General features: G+C 42.1%; 1 protein-coding gene across 1 annotated transcript; it reads left to right on the top strand.

Annotated features, from left to right (window-relative positions):
• The first annotated feature begins 1,082 nt into the window (after nt 1-1,082).
• sgpp1b (sphingosine-1-phosphate phosphatase 1b) lies at nt 1,083-22,461 on the top strand. Its single transcript, XM_069662362.1, has 3 exons — nt 1,083-2,172; nt 12,553-12,642; nt 21,910-22,461. Exons 1-3 carry the CDS (start codon nt 1,330-1,332, stop codon nt 22,459-22,461), a joined length of 1,485 nt encoding a protein of 494 aa, XP_069518463.1. The 5' UTR covers nt 1,083-1,329.
• Nucleotides 22,462-23,201: the final 740 nt, after the last annotated feature.

Raw genomic sequence — 23,201 nt, 5'->3', positions numbered from 1 at the left:
AAGCGCGGTCACGTTACGTCGTGACGTTTTCAGCCCGTCTATTGTGCGTACGCGCCGGAACAACTGTGGCCTTCAAGTGCTCCTACCAAACTCAAACTTTAGAGGCTTGTGCTCTAAATTTCTTCAATGCCCAAGAAAGCACTTAGATCAAAAGCAGTTCTATCTGAACGCTTTAATAATGGCGTTTTTAGGCAAAGGTTTTACATTCATCATTGGACGATATTTTCAATATGTTATGTTTATTACTTTTATCTACATTTAGTTATTTCCTTACATCTTTGCGCAACAAAGTTTCCGATAAAACAGAACATTTCCACAGTTCTAAAACAAAGCCTTTATCTACAGCTTTTATAATATAAGGTGCTTCTAAAAAGTCCTGCTTAATTAACATAATGTTATGTAACCATTAAAGAAGAAGTTAAACTGGAAGGAAATAATACATGCAGTGCTGTAGAGAGGTTTTTACACATTAAAAAAAATATACATTTCTTTAACTGCATTTTCTCAAAATTATATTTTAAAAATGATGGTCCTAATGCTGATTTAAAGCTTTCCCTATACTGCCATGAAAAATATACAAATATAAATGCGGAGCAGTCAGCAGCTTGGTAATGAGCCCCAATAGCTCTGAAGTACTGAGTATCATAAAGTGGTCAAGTATAGAAAGCTTAGGTCGTATAGCTTCTTTGATATTTCCTAATTTAAGTCTCTTTGTTCAACACTATGAATGCATCAAGCAGTTTGATATGATTTGTTGAATGACAGAAGGAAAAAAATATCAAGGTAAGTGATGTACAGACGTCAAAAGCCTGCTGGTCTTAACTTATATTATTCGTTTTCCCCCCCCTGGTCTAGAGGTTGTTTAGATTAATTCAGATACTGTAATCAATTGAATCTTTATCCGTTTCAACGTGAACATAGTTACTGGACTAAGAATTATGAAATTTCCCACAGCACATGAAGGCAACTGAGAAGGCGCGCTCCCTGGACTGCTCCGTAGATCTGTCAGTTGCAGGAGACCACTCAGGTAGCGGGACACCGAACGCATCTGGACACGGTTGAACAAGCCCTAACCCGCTCGGTTTATCCGTTATCGTCTGACTGAAAACATTATTTAATCTTTTTTATTTAATACTACTCTTCATCATAACTTGTTATAGTTTAAAACGGTTCGGGGTTCACTTCTCAGCTGCACTCTGCCATGATGCACGGGGTAGCTAGTTATCGTTAGCCATCAGAGCTAGCGTTCATCTTCCACTGTTAGGGGGAAAAGTAGCTGCTGTGTCTTCGTTGTTTCAGCCGTGTTGGCGTAAGTAAACCGGGTTAAACATGGAGAAAAGTAACCGTTATGTAGAGCTGTTCCGCTATCTCCAAGACCCCCACCTTGTCGCCAGCTTTCAGCGCATATGTGGGGTACACGGGACGTTTTCTGGAACCGTCGGCAGCAGCAAGGAAGCGGACCGGACTCATTCCCACAACAACGGGGCTTGCCATCATCACATCACCGGGGAAAATGAGAGTGAAAACTTGGCCGTCATTGGAGCTGGAGAGGGGGAAAAAGTGCAAATGGCAGCAGGGGGTGTTTATAAGAGGATTACTGGTTCGAAAAAACACCGAGAGGAAAGTGAGAGTGCTCCCCAGAACGGGGCAGTGGCGTCCGCAGCGACTGCCGGGGGAGAAACGGTTGCTAAGGGGGGTAACGGTTGCAGCCTCGGGGGGACCGGGTCGGACGTTTCAGGCGCAATCGAGCCAGGGGAGAGGGTGGTTAACGAAGATATGGGTCCCCTAGGGAGCAGCACAGTGAAACCCCTCCGCAAAAACTCTTTAACGGGCGACGCCGGACAGGAGTTCCTGATAGAGAACCGGTTCTTGTACTACATGTTCACTTTCGGCACCGAGCTGGGCAACGAGCTCTTCTACATCATCTTCTTCTCCTTCATCATGTGGAACGTGGACGCTGTTGTGAGCAGGAGGCTGATCGTGGTGTGGGTCTGGGTCATGTACCTGGGTCAGTGCACCAAGGATGTGATCGGGTGGTCTCGGCCCGCTTCACCACCTGTGGTCAAGGTGGAGATGTTTTACAACTCGGAGTACAGCATGCCGTCCACACACGCCATGTCGGGCACTGCCATCCCCTTCTCCCTGTTCTTCCTGACCTACGGCCGCTGGGAGGTACAGTAAATCCATCTTACTTGCCGTTAAAGTGTAAAATAAGTAACTGAAATCTGACTTGCAGCAGCAGGAGAGAGGGATAAGTTGGCAGGAGCTACTTCCTCCTGAGTTTCACTAAGGAAACTGAGAAAGTTCCTCTTATGATGGTACATTACATCATGTTCCTGTTTGTGCCTATTCAACACTGGCAAGTAGTGAAAATCAATCCCTGTGAGGTACACGTACACCTACTGATGACTCTTTGCTACCTTAAAGGCAAATATTATTTTGTCTTACATCATTTAATTAACTACAGAAGCCCTAAGTTGACATGCATCCATACATTATATTTACTCCGTTTGCCTCATTAGTGTGGGCAATAGCAGCATGGCATGTCCTGGTCTGTAATATCACAGTGACCAACCTATTATTTTGTTTTCTAGATCGCCGGAAAATTACGCCGTTATCAGGAGATAATGAGCCAAATTAATCCGTTAAAATGGTCTTGAGAAAATGACTAGAAATAACTCGTTATCATGGGAAAACAGAGTAAATAAAATGTATGGATGCATGTCCCCTAAGGGCTTCCATAGTTTACAGATGATGTTTGATAATCCCTATATTTGTCTCCATTTAGAAATAACTCTAAAAGAATAACAACAAACTGTATCTGTATTAAGCAGGTTGCAGTGCTAGTTTCAGACCTTGAGTTACAGTAGAAACACCTCTACTAGTAGACAATGTTTGTTTAACAGCATTGCAAACTACAGCCTCCAGAAGTCCATGAAAACAATATCCACCTATTTGCATCTACCAGCAAAATGTACTAAATTTATACAAGAGCCCAACTGAGCCCAACATGGAATTTAAGTCAATACATACACAAAGCCTCATATAAATACAATTAAATAATAAATCAAACCATATGGTCGGAAACTGAGAGGTTTTCTAGACGTGGTTTCCATGTGTGAAACATTTTTGATCGAGCATAACCTACATAAATGTTTATGCACACATGCACCCCTTCCCCCAATGCTACATTAACACAAGCAAACATGTTAAGTGCCAACTCTTGATACAGGATCACTGAGACCTTGCCCTCTGAAGTCAGTCCTCTGAAGCGGCGTCATTAACAATTAATGTGCGCTTGGCCGAATGGATACAGTGACAGCAGCCGTGTCAGCTGTACAGCTGTATGAGCACATTTGTTTACTGCTTGTACTACAGTGAAATCAAGCTCTCTGTGGACACAACAACACTGAAAGACTACAGTTACAGTGGTAATCAGTTTATTATTATTTTGGTCATTTTTTTCTGCAAAAAATAGCCACTGTCATTGGTACCAACTTAGAGGTAAATACTTGCTGAATTCTGAAGCTGAATATAGTTTAGTTTTGGTCGTTAAAGACCACCTATTTCAATGTTGCCACTGAGATCTTTGGGTGATAGATTTTTTTTGCAATTTGGGACAATTTTTTGAAAAAAAAAAAAAAAAAAAAAAAAAAGTAGGGATGCACGATATCGGCACGTTATCGGTATCGGCCGATATTGGCTTAACAATGAACTATCGTATATCGGCCAACACGCCGATATCCGCCGATATAATTAACCGATATAATAATGGGCTGCTGCATACTTGATTAAATGCCCGACCTCGGCGCAATGACCCCGGTGCGAAGAAGACCTGCGCACGTGTGTCTACCTGCAAGCATGAGAGAGTTAGAAGCCAAAATGTCCGTGGTGTGGAAGTGTTTCAAAGTGTTTCAAAGTGTCCGAAATACAGAGCAAAACTGCTATTTGCAATGACTGCTCAGCTTCGGTGATGCGAGGAGGAGCCAAGGCAAAGTCTTTCAACACTACAAACTTGATTAACCATCTCAAGACCCGTCACCCCGACCGTTGTAACAAATATGATAAGACTATCACCATTATACTGTACGCTAATTCCAACACAGAAGAGAGTTGATGATCTCTGCAATTAGGTGTGCGGGAAAAAAATATCGGTATTGGTATCGGTAATCGGCTAAATGAGTTGTAAAATATCGGCATGTCGGATATCGGCAGAAAATCCAATATCGTGCATCTCTAAAAAAAGATGAACTATATGAAAATAAGTGGCAGATAAATCTGTGCTTAGCCTAACGCTAACTTCCTAGCATCCCAAAATGTGTTTGTTTTAATGTGGTAGGCCTATTTGATTTAGCAAAACAGCTTTTAAATTGTTTAGCACTTAAACTCTAAAAGGTAATGATACAACATAATAAAATCACGGCATAGTTATAAAACTTTCACCACTTTCATCACGTGCAGACATCTCATATTCTACCCTTTTTTACAGTGTTGTAAAAGTCCATAAAAACTAACCGTAGTGTCCCGAATCATTGAATAACATGCATGCGGGAATTTTGTTTTAACAAGCCGTTCTCAGTTGTTCCTTTCTGCACCTCCTCCTATTCACTCTGAAGGAACAACACTCCATTGTGTCCCAGTCTGTAAAAGCCAACAGAAAGTCTGTGTTGTCCACTTTCATTGTCCTACAGTGCATCCACACAAGGAGGAACTAGATCAACAAACTGCAGGAAGTCCGTTTGATTCTCATACAACAACCGAGACATGAGGGAAATAAATAAATGGGGAACTCTTTCCTTCTTGAAATGCTATAGGTATAGGTCTCAGAAATGGGACAGAGGAGCAATGTCTCATTTTCCGTGGCTGATTTGAGGACTCCTCTGCAACGTTAATCTACATTTGAAGGCCGCTATTGCTCAAGGAGACTTCACTGATTAACACTTCAGGTTAAGCATACTCGTATTGCTCCTGTAGCTGTCAGCACAATCAGCATTATGCCCTTTTATATTCTCCGAGAAGTTGTCATTACTTAGGCGTAGGTATGGGGGAATAAAAGCCCAGAGTTTAGAGAAGCGTGGGATCGCTGTATTTTGTTACTTGAATGCTTGAATCACAGCAGGCGAGAGCAGAGGTGGGTCTGATTTACGGCACTCTGCCTCCCCTCTGTCTGCCGCAGGAGGAGATAAGAGAGCCGACCCCTGACATTGCAGTGTGGGACTCTTAGATAAGACTAACTGCAGCTCTCTCATGTCACAAACAGTCTTTCTGTACTCTTCAAACAGAGTGGAACACACACGAGTAGTGGAAACATTTCAGAAAGTGTTCCCAAGACTCTGTAGAGGTTTTGTTGAACACTTTGAACAAAACTTTATTCAGGGTCTTAAAATAAACCTGCTTGTTTATGTCTGACTTGCTCTGCTGTTATCTATTTAGAGGAGAGCATGTGGAAGCGCATACATTGTACTTGTTAATCTGACAGCAGCCAGTCACGTTTCAGGAGGAGGACAGAATGACTCGCTTGAGGAGGCCTTACAGAGGTGAAAGCTGTGCACAGTTGCAGACTGACAAATAATGACTTGCCCCTGACTCTAATCATACAGTTTATTACTTGGACATGACTTGGACTTGCTTGACTTGACTTGGAACTCGGGACTTCCTAGCTCAGGCCCTGTGTCCACATAGCGCCTTTTTCTGGCAGAAAAGTGCTGGCAGCACAACAATAAGTTTATCTTACTACACAGCTTACAATGCGCAGGGCGATAAAAGCACAACACTTAACAGCAAAATTGAATGTCCTGGCTGATCTGCTCCCACAAATGGGCTTTTCGGTCTCTATTGTGACACTGTTTGTTTGTCATGTCGTACAGCTCCGGGTAGACAGAAACGGCTAAAACAAATTGCTCCTCCATGTTTGGTGGTAACCAGGGTGACAAGTGGCGCCCCATCTGATTGGTTGCCTGAAAAAAGTGGCAGTGACGACACTAGCGCCTCTCTCAAAAGTTCAGAGATTCTTAACTCAAAGCACTCGAGCAGCCGCACAAAAAAGGCGGAGCGCTCTGAAAAAACGACGCTGCGCTGGGTGCAGCGCTTTTTCTCTAGGCGGATACGCTCTGTCCTCATTGGGAACAATGGAAAAAAAAGGCGCTATGTGGACACGGGGCCTAAGACTGCAGACTTCCTGCAGATATCCATGAAACATGCACAGAGATTTCTTATTTTAAAAGCATTTCTAGGTATTACAGGTTATAAAGCTTAAATTCAGGAATCAAGAAATTACTCAAATATTGCCAGGAAAACAGAGATTCTGTTTTTGTGGGTGATAATAAAATAATACTTCTATGATTTGATTGATGGCAGGTGGCTTTTTCCTGCAACTGCTCTCTATCTACCCATGTTTCTGCAAATTACATCTTCATACTGTCCACGCTGCTGGCAGTTGATGCATTTACATGCCGTGGTGTAGGGGGCGTTGGGGAATGAACATAACATTTCCCTGCATGTCATGGACGTGGTGTACCAAGGCATGTCCTAACTAGGGATATTTCCTGACTAGAACCTGGATCAGTGGATGCTGTAGTGAAACAACTGTAAGCAACTAAAGTGGGTTTAGTGCTTTGTTACTCTTAATAGTGAACAAGGAATTGTAAAGCTGCCCTATTTGGTTCAAAAAGTCCAAATAAACTTGAGATATAACTCTGCATACTGATTTCCAGAAGAGGGAGGGTGTGTCCACCACATCCCTTGCTGCTTGCCGTAGTCGCCCGGCAGACTTTCCTGCTGAAAATCCGCCTCGGCTGACTTGTCTGAGCAGAGCAGGAGTGTTTGGATTTGCATGGCACAGTCATACGCTCCTCCTCCAATCCCACCACCGCCCTCCTCCAGCTCAGACAATAACCAGAGCCAGATGTCTCGCTGTGGAAGATACTGGTAACAGTGAAATAAGGGAGGGGACGAGGGACAGAAAAGAGCTGTTCAAGGAGAGGAACGTGGGACGAGAGTCGGCAAAAGGGAAGGAGGAGTAGAAAAAGATTAAAGGAGATAGTAGAGGAGAGGAGATTAAAGAAGATGCAAGGAAATGGAAGAAGTATAGAGGAGAGAAGTGGTTAGAGGCGAGGAGAGAGGGATTAATGCAGAAAAGTGATGGAAGAAGAAGGATAAAAGAGGAGAAAACGGACTAAAGGGCAAAGAGAGGGCTGGAGGGGGAGATGAGATGAAGAGGAATGAAAGCGGAGCTAAAGAAAAGAGTGATGGAGGGCGGATAAGACCAGTAGAGAGATGAGATGTAAAGGAGGTCAGGAACATACACTTGCCTGATGTAGCACGTTGTATGATGTGAATTTTCAATATGTTCTCCAGTAGAGCCAGAACAGAAAACATTATGGTAAACAGGCTTTGTGTGAGACTTCCTCCCTCCAGCAAGGCCAATAGGTGGGAACCATGCAGCTTTTCCTGCTAGCATGAATGTGTTTAAGAGTGTAGCATTTCCTCACTCCAACCCTGAGTTTGACATTGTGTTTTCTATCAGACTGCAGATGAATATCAAACTAAAATCTCCCGTGTTGGATTCAAAAGAAGGAAAATAATGTTTGTTTTTGTAGAGGGCTGCAGCTCTGCGTTGTTGGAGTCACGCTACAACATAAATCACATAAGTATAAAAAAGCTCTACAATAAGTAGCAGGAATTAAAGCTAAAAGCCTGCATTACTTTACATTTATGAGTACATGGCACTGACCTACTTGTTTGCTATTGTGTTGACCAGTTACCGTTAATCCCCAGTGGATTAGAAGAGGGCAAAAGTGTGAAGTTTATGATGCATTTACTGGAGAGGGCATTTGCTGCTTACACCACAACTTTTTGCAGAGTTTTCTGAACCCTTTTGTTGGTATCAGGAATTATAACTTTATGTGTGATGCAGCCATTTAACAGAGGTAGCTGATAAATGATCAAGAAGTAACAGTACTTGTTGTATCAGATGTTGTTTCATGCTTTCTGTTTTGTCATTAGTTAGCTGTGTCTTTTCTCCCATTTTAGCTGAATGCTAAAGTCGAGTCGTCGCTTTCCTGGACAGCGTTTTAATGGACGATGACTTAGTTAAATAACAGTGACTGTACTTCTAAGCTTAATGCAAAAGGCAACTGGACCTGGTCGAAGTTCTTGAAGACGTTGCACCTCTTACCCGAAAGGCTTTTTCAGTTCTAAAGTGACTGGTGGACGGAGCTAGAAATATAAGCCTCTGTAGGTCATTAGTATGCTAATAGATGTGTACAGTCGTCAGCACCCTCTGGTGTGATGCCTCAACCATCAAAGGTGAAACGTCTTCAAGAACTTCAATGAAGTCCTGTTGCTTTTTGGATGAAGCTTTGAATTACCATGACCTGGATAACTGAGAACCTTCGCAGACAGTAGTGACAGTACAGTTGCAAAAGTTACAAAGTGGCGAGTGATACTGCGAGAAATAGTTATAAGAAGCAACTTATGATCAAACTTATGTGTAGCTGGTATAACAGGCTGCTGCTTAACCAGTGATGGAAAGTAACAGTCTAATGCTACTTAAGTAATACTTTGCCTCAAGTACAATGCAGGTTGAAATATCCTATTTTATATTCAATTTCCACTACATGTATCTGACAACTGTAGTTACCAGTTACTCTGTAGGCTAAGATTTTACATTGAGATATGATGAATTTATCATGCATTAATTTTTAACAAACTTTAGCTTCTTGGTAGGCTTTTGCAGCTAATACTTTTACTTAAAGCTACAGTGAGGAACTTTAGGTTTGTGTTGATTTTGGCGCCCCCTGTGGACAAAGCTGTACCTGTTATCTCTTTGCTGATTTTGTCCTGCACATGCTTAAGTGCTGTTTCAAAAAATCTATTTCTGCTTTCTTTAACAGTCATATGTGTAACGCACTTTAAATTTTTGTCCTGGAAAATGTAAACAAAAGCAGCGTGCAGTTAATCTTCTTCTGACCCCCCCCCAGCAGCTTCAGGCATTAAAAATAACTATATAGAAATAATCAATCTTGTCGCTGATGGTCTGGTTTGCTTTTGTAGGTCATATATAGTAATTAGAATTAATTTCAGTCTGTGTCATAACCATTGAAAAACTCCTCACAGGAGCTTTAAACAGAAGACTTTTTATATGTTTCTTGATTTATTACTGATTATAGAAGAGTCATGTTGGTGCACATGAGTGTAATGTAATATAAGCTGTTATCTCTTTCCTCTTTGGTCTCTAATGTCACCAAAGAGGATTTCTGGGTATTGAAGTTTTTGAAACTATTTCTTCCTTGTCTACATTTGGAGCTGCAAATGTGTTAAGCTGCAGTTTGTAGTTACCCAATCCTAATAGTAATTATAGGTTACTCACAACTTCAGCATGTGCTTAGCCTCAAACCTAATGAGTTTACATGCACACCCTGGGACTAGTGTGATTTGGACGTGTGTGTGTGTGACGTAAGGGTGCACGGAGCAAACCCTACACTGAAGCCGACAGTCAATAAGCAGTGTGCAGAGAACCACAAGCCACACAAAACACACTATGTCCATAAAACTCTGCACGAGGCGACGGCCGCAGCACCACAGTGGTCACAGGCGCAAGGCCAGAGCGAGCGTGCAAACACGGCCGTGGGACCCGCTGACACAGACTGTGTTTGCACACGGACAGAGGACACTGTTTGGACAACATCTCCACAGATGGTTTCCTCAGTTTCTCTCTTTAGACACGAAGCAAGTTTTTCTTCAAACGCAGAGTTTGTCTGACTCCGCTTCAAAGCTAATCCACACACAAAAAGACGCCTGTTTCTCAACCAACAGCTCCCTCTGCGCTGACCTCATTTTTGAAAGAGTTATAATTGACAGTTTAAAGTGAAGCAGAGTGGTTAGTGGGACACCTGAAGGTGAGTTACACAGCAGTGCTTACATCATTGCCACTTTGAAGCACATTTTAACAAGCTGTCATGTTCACAGGGACCATGATAACGTGCAGAATTTAGCAGGTCAGCATGCTAACACCTCCTATTAAGCACTCGCTTATGTTACAACTGAGGCTGATGAGAATGTCATTAAATTGTCTTTGGAAAGAAAGTCTCTTTAAAAGATTTGCAACTAAAATATGTGAGTGAAGCACGCTGATCTTTATTTGTTTTTCCATTGAGCACAAGCTGTGAAATCTGCACATGCCTTTGGATGAATACAAACATTTTAAGCTTTGACTTATTTGTCTTCTGCACCTTCAACCAACTTCGTTACTTCTGCAAATATGCGGCCATTGTTTGGAATCAAGATTATCTCTGTATTTGTTACATATAATACCTAAGAGACTGGAGTTCAGCAGCTGCTTTGCCCTGCGTGTCACAGTGATGGTTTGGGATTTGTCACATAATTCTGGTCGTCTGTGAGAGGAAGTCTGAGCTATCTCAACAACAGCCGTCACAATGAAGAGAACAAAAGGCTTTTAGCAAGTGTGCAAACCTCAGCAGCTTTCAGCTCTCACCTCTGTCTCCTAGCTGAACCGTCTGTCTCATTCTTCTTTAGTCTGTCTGTCAACATGAGACAAATGCTGTGTTATCAGGACTTTATTTTAATAATCACTTCTCAGGGAGCCTAGTTTAGCTGTTTGTTCTGCCCCTCGTAGTTGTTTTGTAGGATGGTAGCGCTTTACCTAGTGCGCTTCATCCTTCCTGAATCCACAACATATAAAAGAAAATGTTTTTTTCACTACTAAATTGAAGCCAGTTAATCTGAGGGTAGCTGATAGCTAGCTGGACTTGTAGACTTTTACAATGTATTTGTTGCAAATGCTCACATCGTTCATTGCAGCAGCCCTCGTCCTTATGTTGCTGAAACATGCTGCATCTAGATCTGATTTAAAGCCATGTATCCATATGGCTCAGTGCAGCACGTTGCAGTTTACTCTAATCAGAGAACAAATAATCTGTCACACGAGAGAAACAGAATCTGACTTTGGACACTTTACGCTGCAGCGTGAACCCTGCTTTTCTCCCCCTCCCTCCTCTTCTTGCTACGGGCCAAATCCTTCTGATAAGAGAACAGCAGAATCACTGAAATATTTATGAGGTCCTCTGAGTCCAGGGCACATTGGCAGATAACCATATCCGCTACATCCCTGCAACATTTTATTGATGCATGCTGTAAACTGTACACTGAACAGAGTGGCTGAATAGTCACCTCCAGCACACACTATCTCTTTACTATCATTTTAATCTACAGTTCAGAACAATAAACAAGCCGGTATGATGTATTCTCTTTGATGCAAAGACTCATAAACATAAACAGTTATGGTTTGGATAATGCAAAGGACAAGGTCACTCAGTGCAAAGGCTTTAAAGTAAGACTTTATATGCTTGTAAATGAATGCAGCGTTAATATTTAAAATCATTGTACTCTATCTATAAAGATGCTCCTTGGAGTATTTTTGTACATTTTGTGTGACTCACCAAAAGTCATGCAGGTCGAAAACATGTTAAATGCATTTCCGTCTTTATAAAACATGAACCGACTCCTCAGATATGAAGTTTTATGTATTTTATATCAGTGGTCCTTGAGCTTTTTCAATGATGTCTGTGCATGACCCGTCTGTGCAATATTCTTTTAACCAAGTACCAACAAAGACAAGCACAAAGAACTTTTTTTACATGAAAGAAGGCGACAGTGCTACACCATTTGAGGCTTTTACTAACTAAACTACAACCTTGTTACTGAAAAATTTGTCATGAGGTTTATGCAACATCTGGCCAATTTCTCCCTGTGAAAAAGCGCCAAGCCTGTAAGGGCTTAAAATGAGCAATAAAATGTATTAACTCTAATTTGTAAGCTCTGTTTTCACTTAGTTTTTTCACGTTGCTTTATTCAGCTGCTGCATTGCTGCTTCGTTTCAACCAAATCTATTTTTCTTTTTTCCATTATGATTTTTATTGTTTCAGTCAGGCATCAGAGATATCTGTATGCTATTACATTTAGTAACTCACATTTATGGAAATGAGAAGTAAAGAAGAAAATTAAATTAAGATTTTTAAAATAATGTGAAAATAATATATACATTAAAATAAATACAAATTATGTTGAGAAAATATATAGCTGTAATTTTTTATAACACGTATTTGCAAACACGTACGAGTCCACGTGCATACCTACATAGGTGTACACACACATTCATAGGTAAGTAACTTACAGTAGCAGGCAATTAAAATAACTATCAAAGTAGTTTATAGCATATAGTTTTTTAAATCCATTTTTCTTGCTTATCCTTATTCATACAATATTGGGTTAGAGTTGATAGTTGTTATTGATCACATTAAAGTTAGGAATATATGTCATTGCAACATGATTAAGTACCATAAGAAAACACAACAAAAGACCAGCTGGAAACACACCACTGGAGGCTTCAAAATGTGTTTTAAATAACTAATTTTTATTAAATAATCAAAAACTATTATTGCCATGATAAGTTATGGTTATTTTGTCCTAATTTTTAATACGTGTGTAGGTGTGTGAATTTGTGTTTAAAATAGTTTCCTTTCTCCTCCACAGTACCCGTTCTCACTGGGCTTCAGCCTGGCTCTCTGCTGGTGTCTGCTGGTCTGCGTTAGCCGAATCTACATGGGCATGCACTCTGTCCTGGTAAGTCCGCGCACACTTACACAGACACTAACACACACACACACACACACACACGCACAGATAGTGCCAGGTTCGCCACCTGCAGTGCCAGAATGTAATTCAGCCCTTTTGAACATGATAGCTGACATGTGGGAAACAGTATCCGACCAGTTGACACCTCAGCTCGAGAAATGGGCCGGTTTCAGGTTCAGGTCTAGGCTACTTTTAAACACCTGTGGAACTGTAGGAGTACAACACACAGAATGACTACACAATACATACAACACAAGTCAATTTGTCTGGAAAGACTGGAAATGTGCAGAAAACCTATTTGTGGACTTGTTGGGTAATTTGTTTGGTGTTATTAGCAGGCAGGGTGTGAAACAGGAAACCTTTCCCACCCATTGATTTTAAGCTGGAGCAGGACTCTGAACTTAAGCCTCCAAACAATGGTTTTCCTGCCTTAGAAATGTGGAGAATTCAAGCCATGTTTACCAACATCTGCCAGGTGTCTTCTTCTCGTTCACAGCCAGCTGGGGTTGTTATTATTGGAGGAATAATGAGCTGTGTACAAGTGTGTTTCTGTACAGTCTCAGCTATCAGCTCTTCATTTATCTGTTGGAGTGCATTTTGGTTTGGGGCATTTTAATCCAAACACAGAACAAATTTAATCAGGCCGAAACACCAGGCTACATGTGCAAGTTAATGAAGGTCGGTACACATTTAAAAAAATGAAATGCTTTCTTTTTTAATCAGTATTTTGCCACACATGGCTAATCAGAAATACACTTCATGTCCTCCACATGCGCCTGTTTCTGTCTGCGCTCAGTACAAATGTATGTTGCTAAGGAAATAAACAGCATATCACAGTTTATACTGGAAGACTTGAGGCGTTTTCATGGCCTGCAAAAACTTGCTTCGGCAACCTTTTGTCTGCTGCGCTCACGTTGGCAGATTGTCTGATGACAGCAGGGCTTTGGCTAGATGTGATCACTGCCGCACAGGTACAGTCATGAAAAACATAATGTAACACGGCTGGGAGGGTGTGTTCACCACTGGTGCCCTACAGCAGCGCACTGTTTCTCAAGAGTCTGGGCTGCAAGATGAAACAAAAATCAACTCAGCATTTCTTCTATTTATTTTTTAGTAGAGATAGACCGATATGGTTTTTTCAGGGCCGATACCGATTATTAGTAGTCAAGGAGGCCGATAACCGATATTTGGAGCCGATATTCATTTGCAGTAAAAGTGAAAATATTGGCGTCAAAATTTGGAATAATACAAACTCCAACACTTAACTTTGTTTAAATGCCTTTAAGCATATGTTTATTAAACCAACAAACAAAAAGTGCAGGGAGTTCCCAGGGTCAGCAGCATCTCATAAAGTTAACTGAAAATTTAAATAAATAAATAAATAATTAACTTCCTGAAGTTTTATAAAGTAAATAAAACAAAGTTAAATAAAATTTGCAAAGAAACAAACTTTTTCTCCTCTCCGCCGTGTGTGTGAGCACTCTGCATGCACAGCTTTCACTGCTGATTGGCTGTTACCCGTGCCATGGCTCTGCGTGTAACCAATCAGTGCTGTGGGTGGGACAATGCTGGAGACAGAGTAGTGACTGCAGACAGAGAGGCGCGGCTGCATCAGAGCCAAAATAACCCAGTTTTAAATTGATCTCTTATCAGCCGTCGGATTAAAAAAAATTTAAAAGAAAATTTAAAAAAAGGCCGATGCCGATATGCGTCAAAACGCCGAATATCGGCGTCGATAATCGGCCCAGCCGATAATCAGTCTATCCCTATTTTTTAGATGTGATACAATACAATTTCACTGTCATGGCCAGAATAAACCATTTAGGAAATAACTTTGTGGTTACACATTCTTAATTAAGGAAATACAAGCAAATACTGAAGTGCCCTAAACGTGGATTCTTTATAGTGGCCAGCAGGGGGCGACTCCACTGGTTGCAAAAAGTCCAACTGTTCAACTGTTCCTGATGAGTTTATGATCCCGATCACTAGATTCAAATCATCTTCAATACAGCTTGATGCCCATTTTGTAAACTGTGGTCCCACTATGCTATTTGTGGTACGAATACAACTGTTGTAGAGTAAAATCAAGGATAAAACAGGGTACGCTTTAATCACTTACACCATAACCTGTCAACCAGGATAGAGACATGACGATGGGTATCCATTCTATCGTTCAAATATGGTCACTTCTGGGTCCAAAAAAACAAGATGGCGACGGCCAAAACACCAAACTCGAGGCCTTAAAACTGTTGTCCACAAACCAACTGGTGACGTCATGATGGCTACGTCCAATTCTTATACAGTCTATAGTTTTGTCTCAGTAGTAAATTGTAAATGCAATGCAGTCTGTAAGTAATCAGGTCAACATATTGGATAAATAAGATTAACCAAACAACTTATAGATAAAGACAGACCCCATACAGTTCCTCGCCACAGATATGCGTGTGTGTGTGTGGGGTCTTCTGTCTTCACGACGGTCACATTAACCATCGTTTGGGGTGATTTCATTCCCTGCTAAATGATCTCAGTCCTGATGCGCTGTTGGGCCTAGAGTGTCTGTCGCAATAGCAACAGGCTCTGTGGTCACGGCTGTGTCAGAGAGATTGATGGATGTTGGTGTGGGAGCAGCAGACGTTACAGAGCGCTGGCCGACCTCCCAGACAAACTTCAGAAGGTTAAATCCACATCAGAGACGTTCTTTAAGGGCTTTCTGTGGCTGCCCGCAGGCGGTGTCGCGGTTAAGACCTCCACCTCAGGAACCACGTGCACATCTGCACACTCACACCGCAGAACTCTCCTGCCTCCAGAGGTGTGACCAACTGAAGAATAGTTCCTGATTTATACTCCGATAAACCAGCATGACCTAGAAAACATATTTAAGATGATTAGTTCATTCAGCAGTTAATTAGATTGAGAACACACAGCAAGTAAATTACACCACAAAGATCTGAGTCAGTCTGTTGATCTGAGTAACAACTCTCAGCACGCCTCATTTGTCCTGGCATTTAACCAGATTCAAGTGCATCCCGGCGATAACAGCAGCACAACTGTCGGCAAAAATCAGACATTACAAATCCTCAGGTTCTTTAATGAGCTGCAGCATTGCCTCAGAGGGAGGTCATTACTGTTTTTAGGGTTTAGACGGTGAGCTAGCACTTAATTCCTCATGATCCCAGTGAGTTATACGTACAAAATTCAACTTTTGTGTCTGGAAAAGTTCTTCAAAGTAGTTGTATAAATAGAAAAACACAGAGGGGAACACACCCAAGATTGTTTTCTTTCATCCGAGTTCCTCAAACATCAAACAAGGTCCTCAACTGTTCAGAAGGAGTCCACGTATCATGTGAGTGTGTGTGCTGTAAATGCAGTTACCATTTTGTGACTTTGACAAGTTTCAGCATATGTCATCGTTCTCTTCATAACACTAAAACCTAAGAAATTAACACGACTCCAGTGTTTTTGTAAAACATTTCTGAGAATTATACATTCAAATCGATAAATTCAGCTTTGATTTAGTTATACCATCACTCATAGTCAGTGAGATTTGATAGTTTTACTTGTGTATGACATTAAAAAACAACATTTAAAGGGGTATTATGCTAATTTCAAGCTACATATTTCACTCTGTGGTACCTGTGGAGAACCTTAGCACAATTTTACAGTTTAAAAAACTCATTTGTCTCACACTGGTGCTCTGTGCCCCTACAACCCCACTTTCTTCTGATTGGCCAGCTCTGCGTGTGGTGTCACAAAGTGAAGCGTGTAGAAAAAACTGTGTGAAAGCTGGCATTCACAGCAGCCTGCAGACTGAGGTCATGTCCGAACGTACACGAGTATTTTTTTAAAACATAGCTTTTTCTCTGCGTTTGGCCAAACTCCCGCCAGGGTGAAGACTTTTAGAAACTCTGTTTCCATGGGGACGTGTAGACGGGGTAAAAGCTGTTTTGGCTTGTGACATCAGGCTGTGCGCCGTTATCTCCTTTGCGAGGCGCTATTAATGAGGAGACATTCCTTGCAAAGTGACAGACGTGAGCAAAACAGTGATGCTTCTAACCTTGCTAACAGGACTTTTTACATGTTTACACATATATGTACAGTTACTCGTCCACTATATTTATTTTAATGTTTATTTCTATAGGGACAAGTGTGAAGCAAGTAAACCGATGCCACACACTACAGCATTTATAGCCTTGGCTAATGTGTAATGCGCGTCCCTAGATGGGCCTTTAAAATACATCAAATCAACGACACAAGAGACCGTACAAAACAGACTCAACCATAAAACAGATAGAACAGTACAGGATACAAAATATCTTACAAAAAATCTTAATGTAATACAGGCAGCACAAAATCATACATGACTACAAGATTGAGCCCTCTTCAAAAAATATTGACGTATCGTCCCCCTTCCTCGATGCGCCATTGCAGCCCGCCAGGTAGTCTGCCAGCAAATTTGGGTAAAGTCTGCAGAAATGTTTCTGTGTACCTTCTTCATCAGAGGATGTAGCACTGTCTAAAAATATCCTTAAATTGATTCTTTGTGTGTTTACCAACAGCAAGGGACCATTTAACCTGTTTCCTTCCAAAGTCCTTTTACTATGTTTTCCTGTCACAGTCTGTGCTCCATATTTCCTCCTCCTGTTCCCGCCTGCCACTCAAAGCATGTCTGTGACCACTCGTTCTACTGTCTGGATAAAATCATCCATGTGTAACCCAGAACGTCCTGCTGCCTTTCCTCGTGCGCATTGCTCCTCGCCCTCGATCGCACAAGGATAAAAATAATGTCTGTAACCATCGCAACCTTTACATTCAGCCCGGGCCAGAGTTTTTAGTACCCGGTGATGTCACTTTATCTGTAAGATCTTTATAATCCCTTTAGTCTGATCTTCCCTAAAATGTCCCCTTAAAGCTCATATTTTTCCACAGTGCATTACACATAATCTATATCTGCCTCTTCTAATGCTTCAATTAAACTATGTCATACTTATAATGGGTGAAATGTTCAAACCAAAGATGCTATTTACAGTCGTCTGCCAGCGTCATTACATCAGCCAGGAAACAATCTAGACGTCCATCTTGTGACAAAAATCCCTGATATTCAGACATGTCTGAAACCTTTGGAAAATTTGAGATCTCTGCCAAACTCACATCCATTAGGATGGAGCTGTCAGTTTGGCTGAGCTTTAACTTTAAACTCAAGGCTCTTTGTTTCTCTTCATTCACAGGATGTAGCACAAACACTTCCTGTATCGGCCAGGCATGCCATATATTGTTATTTTCAAAAAAGTGGACTACCCACAAATGTCATAAATTTTCATGTGAGTGAAAATTGTGAAAAATGATGCTGATTTATGTTTGTCTGGTCTGGTTCTGGTAACGCTGATGGCTCAGTAGATCAGTATAACTATGCTAATTAAGCTGGATTGCAAAAATGTTAGCTTATTATTTTGTAGCAAGTTGTGCAGCCAGTACTTTGAACACTTGGTCCTTTTCTATGGTTTTAATTCCACACAAAATGTTTCATGGTAATCTTCATACGTTGCCGGTATTGCCTTGATGTTGGCCTTAAATTTCATTTAAAGTGGCCTTAAAAGGTTATTAAAAAGTCTTACATTTAACTTGGTGAATCTTACCTGGGAGTTGTAGTCTCTATTTTTAAGACCTACTTTTATGCAAAAGTAGTTATAGACAGTTCAAATGGCTTTTTCTCCACAAGTCCACAGGTTTTCCAACATAGGGCAAACATCTGTATAAAGCTTCTGTTAACGTGAATGTTAACAGTTTTGATGGGACATTTTTTTTTAGTTAAATTATCACAAAAAACATTTATATCAGTGGCTTTTGACTTCCTCTTTGACTTACTTTTGTCTTGTTTTTTTTGGAGCTCCTTTATGCTCCACCGGATGTAGACAGGAAGCAAAATGTTGATGGTTGGATTCAGTGATTTACACTGTGGCCTACAACTGGAGCCCCGTTATTGTAACCTTATTTGTTAACATTTTGGCACTATTAATTAACCAGGGGCGCTGGTTTAGCTCAGTTGGTCGAGCAGGCGGCCCATATACAGACGCTACAGTCCTCGACGCACTGATCGCAGGTTTGACTCCCAGTTTGATGATCATTTGGTGCCTGTCACCCCCACTCTTTACTCCCTACATTTCCTGTTTCTCTTCAGCTGTCTTATAAATAAAGGCAAAAAGTCAAAAAGTTGCCCAATTAGCTATACGTCCTGTTCGCAGCGTACCCAGGGATAAGTGTTACTGGAGAATAAAATTGGCTAATTTATGGTCGTCGTTCGCAGTAGACTAAGCTAGTTATATCCTTGGAAAGTGTTATAAGTACAAGAGTGAATCAAGTGTAGAACACAATAGAGACAGAGAGCATTTTTATGTTTTTCTTTATGAGCTCAATCTGTTCAAACAGTGATCTCAGAAACACAACATTTGGGCAGAGACCTCAGAAGTGAAGTCATATGAGACAAATCAACATGCACACAGCTCATTTCCAGCTGATAACACAGTCTCGTGTATGTTCTGTGGGCTGAGAGCTCCAGAACAGTCAGGCCGTGTGGGAACTGTTGTGTTTCAGGGAGTGGAGCATGAACACATGGCGAGCCATTAGCGGTCTGCTCTGCCAGGCCTGCCAGGCACTTAACGTGTTCTGGAAATCATCACGCCCAATGAAACTGCTTCCTCTTTCTTTGTTCTGCAGGAGAAGCTCGGAGACAAAAAGCTGTTCTACTACTGAGCGTCTTGTTGACGTCTGCAGATCTTTTACCAGACCGCTCACAGAGCACTTTCGCCTGAACGTATGTGGTGTTGATTTAAAGGGATAGTTCGGTTTGTTTGAAATGGGGTTGCATGAGATACTTATAGTGTATAGTAAGTGAACTACATACAGTGGATGCCGGTCGGCGCAGCTGGCACGGATGCTAGGTTATATGCCGCTGCAGATAGGGTAAATTTCACGCGTAATTTATCCACTCATAAGGACGTCTCACCTAAAAATCAGTAGTGGTCTCGATTGTACGCTATATTTGAATATTCAGTGTGTTTCACTTTTCAGTAAGAATGCCTCTTTATTTGGCACTACTTTGTGTGGACCACAACACATACGTGTTACTACGCCTGCAGCGTGCGGTGTCGGATCAACTGTTTGTGTCAGCGGTTTGTAGAAGAGAGACTAAAAAAATATAATATTATGGAAATTACAAAGTGGTGGGGACCAGAGGTTTTCCTTCATGTCGTGAAGTGTGTAATGTCGTATGTCAGCTGTTTGTGTCAGAAACTGCAACGGCTAGCACAGACTGAAATCAAACTTCACTTTTCTGAAGATGTCACCGTTGGTGCTTGATTGTCTTTTTCCCCAGAGTCCTGATTCCCTTATAGATTACACCGAGCTCTGCTGAGTGATCATGGCGTTAGATAGCGGTGCCGTCAATCGCATTCACTTCCGATGGCTACTGTACGCCACCAGGAGCTATGTGGGGTTCAGTGTCTTGCCCAGGGACACTTCGACATGTGGACCGAGGGAGTTGGGGCACCAACCTTCCGATTGAAAGACAACCGATTCTACCACTGAGTCACAGCCACTTCTACAATCAGTCATTAAAATAATCAACGCAGCCCTTTGATATAAAGTCTATTAACCTGACTTGACTACATGTTTGCATCTTAAGGGTGAAGAAACTGTGATCGTGTCCGTATGTCCACAACAAATTGAACGTCTGCAGTCGTTTGATGGATGCTGACAGCAGGATCCATCAAACTTTCCACATTAACAGCATACAGCAGGCCTTACAGGGTTATTACTTTAATCTGTTTCCACTGAAGCTATTGGTGCTGACAATATACTATACACTCAATATATTAATTTTCATCTTAAGACACATAAGATACGAGCATCTACCACACATCAGGATCAGCTCATTGTTTCAGAGCTGCATACTTTGTGTGTGTGTCAAAAAGAGAGGGCTGATAAAAGTTTGCAGCGGCAGCAGTGAGGTGATAAAGCACAGCGATCTTCTGAGAAGTTATCTCGCTGCTGCTGAGTCACCTTTAAATACTGGGAAAGTAAAATGTGGCCTTCCTGCTGAGCGGCCTGCCAGCAGGTGACGTACGCTCTGTAGCGCTGGTTAATGGCTGACTGCGAGATCACATGTATTTAAACAGCCAAATAGATATTTGAACTGTAACAGGACCTTTCAGCGTGGACGGCCTACTGGGCCTACCTGCCGCGTTTGGCATGTAGAGGCAGCCTGGTGAGAATTTACAGTTACCCTCATCGATCTCTCCTCCAGGGAAAGTAGACACTGATTACACATGTGCTATCAGGCACTAAAGCAAAGCAAATACTGTACACTCCCAAGCCAGCCTGCTGAGGGACTATTAACAGTTGATTTACACTCTGTGCCTACTGTGTGAAAACACACATAGTGAAACACTGCAGAGAGCCTTTGCAGATTATACACTCTTTAAAAAACACGTAAATGGCCAAGTTAGTAAGTTTATTCAGCAAAGATTTAACCTGACAAAGGAAAAACATGTTCCTCATTTATTTAGTGCACAACGGTACATATAGGGGAAGCCATACATCCAAACTAATCCAACTTCCTCCTCCATACTACTGCAATTTCTTCTGCAAGCTAAATATAATGAATCTTATTTATGTGTAAGCTAACATAGACTTCAAAACTATCCTTATTCTCTGGATCATCAATCAAAAATATCAGAGCAGTTCTTGGTCGGCGTCGTGTTCCATTCGGACGCAGAGTTCAGAGGTTAAATCCACACATACAGTAAACGCTGCAGCAGGAAACCAACTGTCAGTTTGCCGCTCGGGTCAATAAACAAACGGCCGTGATGACCTTGTGTGTTTGAGTCCAGAGTTCACGGCCATGTTTAGATTTGCTGATTTCCCTTTTCCTGTCTTTACTTCCTTCATCCATCAGCAAGAGTACAGAATAAATACGTTATCTCCGTCACAAAAGTCCTTATCTGACAGAGGTTGGGATCATTAATCAAATGCAGTATGTCAGAAGTGTAGTTGAAGTTTACTGAATTAAATTATACTGTTAGCCAACTTTGACATTTCTCAGCAAAATGGACAAATAATGTTTGTTTCATCGTTCTTAGTGTTTTTGCACTTTGCCTTCGATACATATAGTTTTCCTTCTCAGACAGCCGGAGGTGTTCTCCCCCTGAACTCTCTTATTCAGTCACATTAACTTCACTCTCTGTTCTTATTTTCCTCCAGGACGTCATAGTCGGCTTCCTCTACAGCGTCCTGATCCTGCTCTTCTTCCTGCCGGCGCTGGACATGATCGACAGCTTCAACCTGACCTGCCGCTACGCCCCTCTCATCATCATCTCCCTCCACCTGGGCCTGGGCCTCTTCTCCTTCACCCTGGACACCTGGAGCACCTCTCGGGGCGACACCGCTCAGATCCTGGGCACGGGTGCCGGCGTGGCCCTGGCCTCTCACGTCAACCACCTCTTGGGTCTGATGCCCGACCCGACGCCGGACCAGCTCCCCTTCACCATGCCCGCCCTCGGCGTCGGCCTAGTGGGCGTGGCCTTGTTGAGGCACTTCTTGGGCGTGCTGGTGCTGGTGGCCACACGGGCGCTGATGAAGTCCATAACCATCCCTCTGGCGTGCCGGGTGTCCGGGGTGCCCTGCACGGACGTGAGGAAGGCCAGGCAGCACATGGAGGTGGAGCTTCCCTACCGCTACATCGTCTACGGGACGATGGGCTTCAACGTGCTCTTCCTGGTCCCGCTGCTCTTCAGCTGCCTGCAGCTCTCCTGATCGGATGTTCACTCACTTCCTGATAAGCTGTGAAGTGACCCTGCAAACGTTCAGCTGTCGTCAGATCATATTTCCCACTCAGAACCCAGTTCCTTAGCCACCTGTGTTGGGACTGAAGTGAAATAAAGCCCGAACACTCATCTGATTGCTGACATGTTGTCAGTGTTTCAGTTTCCCCCATCGTTGGCTCAGGTAGCGTTTAGGAAGGACAAACGAGGAGCTGCTTCTATCAGCTTCCCATCTGTGCCCTGAAGGCCGGGATGTCTGTTGAATTTAGCCCTGACTGTTATCAGTTCCACCTGTGGCGAGCGATATCTCTCTGCTCTGCTCTTTAGATGGATTTCAAATCAAATCAAAAGGCTGCCTGTGATCCCAGGACACACTACGCTCGCATAAGAGAGCAAACGTTTTTAACAGCGGCCTCCGAAAGACTGAAAATACCACTGAGCGCTACTGACAAACCTGTGTCTTAGCATTTACATGTTTATCTATACTGTAGAAGAGTTCAGACAAAGAACCATACAAGTACACGTTTGGATAATTTTTCTATTGTCTACATTGTCTTGACTTGTGCTTGTCTGTTTAGAACCTACAGTGACTAACGATTACTTTCTTAATCCATTAATTCAACGATGTATTTGTTTTGATTAACCATACGATCAATTAAGTGTCTGGCCATATTTTTAGTCCCACCAACAGCCCCAAACCCAAAGATATTCGGTTGCAATGAAAAATGGGAA

The sequence above is a fragment of the Semicossyphus pulcher genome, unplaced genomic scaffold (genome assembly GCF_022749685.1).
Source record: "Semicossyphus pulcher isolate SPU_LCO1_2020_fin unplaced genomic scaffold, fSemPul1.0.p SCAF_14, whole genome shotgun sequence".
Taxonomy (NCBI): domain Eukaryota; kingdom Metazoa; phylum Chordata; class Actinopteri; order Labriformes; family Labridae; genus Semicossyphus; species Semicossyphus pulcher.
Note: the sequence above shows the minus strand (reverse complement) of the source record. Positions and strands in the feature narration are given on the sequence as shown.

Excerpts from the sequence above, each read along its gene's own strand:
- sgpp1b (XM_069662362.1), top strand. The coding sequence starts at position 1,330 with ATGGAGAAAAGTAACCGTTATGTAGAGCTGTTCCGCTATCTCCAAGAC. Across the intron at positions 2,173-12,552 it reads TGACCTACGGCCGCTGGGAG|TACCCGTTCTCACTGGGCTT; the intron begins GTACAGTAAATC and ends TCTCCTCCACAG. Across the intron at positions 12,643-21,909 it reads TGGGCATGCACTCTGTCCTG|GACGTCATAGTCGGCTTCCT; the intron begins GTAAGTCCGCGC and ends ATTTTCCTCCAG.